Below are 3,570 nucleotides of genomic sequence, written 5' to 3' on the forward strand. Positions count from 1 at the left end.
CTCAGAGGCATCCTGGCTACCAGCTTCCTGAGCGCCCTCTGAAGGCCAGCTAGACACAGACAAGAGTTTAAGCGGACATGTTTTTACGCACGTAGAATAACAGACACGAGTTCTGCACCTTTCATTTTGCTAAAATGCTATCTAGGAGGTAGTGCCACAATGTTGCCTATAGAGCTTTCATTTATTGTTCTATAAATATGTATAGATGCAATTATATATAAATATATAATTCGGGTATCCACTGCTCTATTAATGGATCTTTACATTATTTCCAGGCGTTTGCTGGTAAAAACAATGCTTTAGTATGCATGTATATTTTTGCACATATGGAAAGCATAATTGCACCAAAAATCCTAGAAGCTGAATTGCTAAGTTAAAGACCGTATGCATTTCAAATTTTCATGGTTTTCCATTACTTTATGAGGTTGTCTGTTTCCCTACACCTGCTTGAAGAGTTATGTCAAGCACATGTTCTTCCCAACCCTGACCAATGAAAAACGATTCCTCAGTCAAGGGAAGTTTGCAGTCCTCTTGCTGTGAGTGAGGTTGAGTAGATTTTCATGTTTAAAAGCCATTCGTGTTTCCTTTCCCATAAACTGTCTATATCTGTTACCCGGTTTTTTACTGGGTTGTTCCTTTCCTCATTGATATTAGGAGCTCTTTAGATATCAAGGCATATGTCGTTCATTTTTTCCAGTTTGGAGGGTCCATGTGCTCATCAAATACTGCAGACTCAGTAATGGTTGCTGAGTAATAATAGTAGTAACATTTAGTAAGCACTCACTATGTGCTTATGACAATTCTTTCATTTAGTCCTTATGACAACCTATGAGATAGTTGTTATTATCTGTATTGTAAGATGAGAATAAATAATGAAACAATGAATAAACCACTGTGCACAAAAAGACACTGTTTGGCAGACTCTGTTCTTATCTTTGAGAAGCCAGCATGAACTGGTTAAAAGCTTGTATTGTGCTATTTTTTAAACTAAATGTTTTAGTGATATCACCTGTGTATAGTTCCTATAGCTTTCTCTATTGATCACCTCATCTGATTGGCTTGTTCTTTCAGGCATTGGACAGGTCATAATTTCAGGAATACGTGAGCTAACCTCACCAGTAACAGTTCATAAGCGTTTACATTAGATCTCCTGGACCCAGACCCCTTTGAGCTGGAATTATGAAAAACCAGGTCCTTGCCTGTTAAAGCCCTGGGTGGTAGCCCCATGGGAGTTCTGAAAAGGGCAGGGAGGGTAAGACCAGCAGTCAGAGAGATGGAAGAAAGTGGTTCTAATAGTTTTTAAAAATTATACTCCCCAAATGCCCACCTCTATAGGCCTCAGTACAAAGAGAAACACTCATCAGGCAAATCTTGGCAGCCCTTTTTCATCCTGGTTTCTAAAAAATACGAGTAGGGAGCATTTTCCAGGGGAAGGTTGTATCTTTAAACCATAGATTAAATAAGTAAATTAAAATGACTCCTCCGAGCTCTTGCATAGTGTTGGGGCTGGTGAGGGGCTTCGTGCTAAGGGTGGGGAGTCGTGTCCTCTGCCCAGCTCATCCCCAAGCTTATGTTCCTGCAAGAGCAGCGGCCCGAGGCCAGTCCCTTACCGAACATGACAATGTCGCCCTTGAGGAAGGCACCACCAAAGACAAAGCGAACTTCATCCGAGTGATCGGCTTTGACGAAAGCTGGCTTCGTGTCATTGAAGCACCGGGGCCGGTGCTGAAACTCGTAGAAGTAAACAGGTGCGCCAGCATCTGCAGAAAGGTAGGAAAGGGCCTGTGGCAGGCAGGCAGGCAGGCAGGCCAGGGGAAGCCGGGGCTGGGCCTACATCCCTCCCATCTAGTCCTGGACGCACAGACCCAGCGGTCGGACAGCCCAGAGACGAAAGGGGACTTGAACCAGGCTAACTTCCCTCTTCCTTATTTGATACTAGTGTTTCCTGCTCCAGGGGACCCTAATACCTCTGGTGACAAAGAATTCACTGCCCTGTGGGGCAGCCAGAGAACGCAAGAGTTCTACTCAGAAAAGCCCTCATACTGACCCAAGATCTACCTCTTTGGGACTTGCGCTCACTGACCCCAGTTCAACGGTCTGGAGAGAAACAGAACAAACGTATTCCCTGCTTCCAAGATGTTCCATGTGTCCTACATTCCTTCACCTCTCTTCTCTCAAAGGTCTTTGCTCTCTAATTTTCTCCCTCCTTCTCTGATCATTTTCTTCTCTACGGGATCACTGCAAACATGCTCTCCCANCCTAATTATACCTCTGAGTGAAATGAAAAAAGCAGGATGCCAAGTGGCATTTATATTTCAACTTTACTCGGTAATACATCTGATTGCACGTGGACAGGAACAAGTGGGAGAGCAGAGCCCTGTAGCTAGAGGACTTGGAAATACGCTCTGTCTTGCAAGACATCTACCAAAATTAGAGCCATATTTGAGGATGCTGGGACTGCGTGAAGTATATAAATATGTAATGTTATCTAATATGATAGTATTTTTAAAAATTAGTTGAGTGGTGTTTTCGAGCTGTTAGTTTAGTCAAATATCAATGTAGAAATTAGTTCTCTGCAGCTGCAGCGGCAATTGCAGTTCCAGCTTGCTTGCATGTGGTTCAGTCCCTCTTCCTAGACCACAATGTAGCCTGAGCATCACTGACCCACCCCTCCCACAAACACCTAAACCAGAGACAATCCAACAGCCTAAGGCCATCTCCTGAGGCCTGGCAGGAAGAGTCCTGCTCTGGAAAGACAAGAGACTCCAGGCCTGGTTTTCACTTGCTACTAACTCCCTGGGGGGTCTTGGGGGAATCCCTTCACCCCTCCACAGGTTACTGTAAAATGAGAGGCCAGGGGTCCAAGCTTAAATGCCTTCAAGGGTCAGGCAATGTCAGTGAGTGAGACAGGACAGGCACAAGGCTAAGGGGAATAGTGAGGACTGTGGAAACTTGGGAGCTCATGCCTTTGTAAAGGGGGTAGCCACGACTCAGTTCCTGCAGATTGCTCTATCAGGGTCACTGAGAACGGTTGTGTAGGTTGTGCACTGCACAGGGGCACTACTTCAGAGGCGGGATCGTTCACATCATAGACGTAGATGTTTATCAATGACAAGTTTCCTGGAAGATGGCTGTAGGGATTTTGAGGAAAGAACACCTGCTAATATGAACACAGGTGCTGTACGGGCTGCCAGAAGCCCTGTTCCCACGTGCAGCTCCAATGGTGCCTATTGCCAGATCTTCTTCCTTGTTTTTGTTTTTTTTTCTAGAGGAGCTAGAAACATGACTTTTAAGGTGAAATTCCTCTAATTTAAAATTAGTTGGAAACTAATTTCAAAACATTTTTTGACATTATGTTGGCAAAACAAATCACTTCTGAGGGCCAGGTTCGGGCTATGAGTTGGGGATCTTTGACCCAAACGAACCCCAAGTTACTGGCATCTTAGAAGTTCTCCTATGCACTTCATGTGTAACCTTGAAGCCATCACAAAGGAAAATGAATTACTGTGGTCAGTTATATCAAGATATAATAGAGGTTATATGGATATAAAATGTAAAAGTGTACCCTTT

The 3,570-nt window shown here is 44.0% G+C and overlaps 1 protein-coding gene across 1 annotated transcript in view; it reads right to left on the reverse strand.

Moving 5' to 3' along the window:
• CES5A (carboxylesterase 5A) overlaps positions 1–3,570 on the reverse strand; it is a 95,788-nt gene that overhangs the window by 5,091 nt on the left and 87,127 nt on the right. The window contains exon 12 of the mRNA XM_019666816.1: positions 1,581–1,760. Coding sequence (XP_019522361.1) covers positions 1,581–1,760 — 180 coding nt within the window. The remainder of the gene's footprint in view (positions 1–1,580; positions 1,761–3,570) is intronic.

This window comes from Hipposideros armiger, unplaced genomic scaffold, assembly GCF_001890085.2.
Source record: "Hipposideros armiger isolate ML-2016 unplaced genomic scaffold, ASM189008v1 scaffold_479, whole genome shotgun sequence".
In the NCBI taxonomy this organism is placed as follows: domain Eukaryota; kingdom Metazoa; phylum Chordata; class Mammalia; order Chiroptera; family Hipposideridae; genus Hipposideros; species Hipposideros armiger.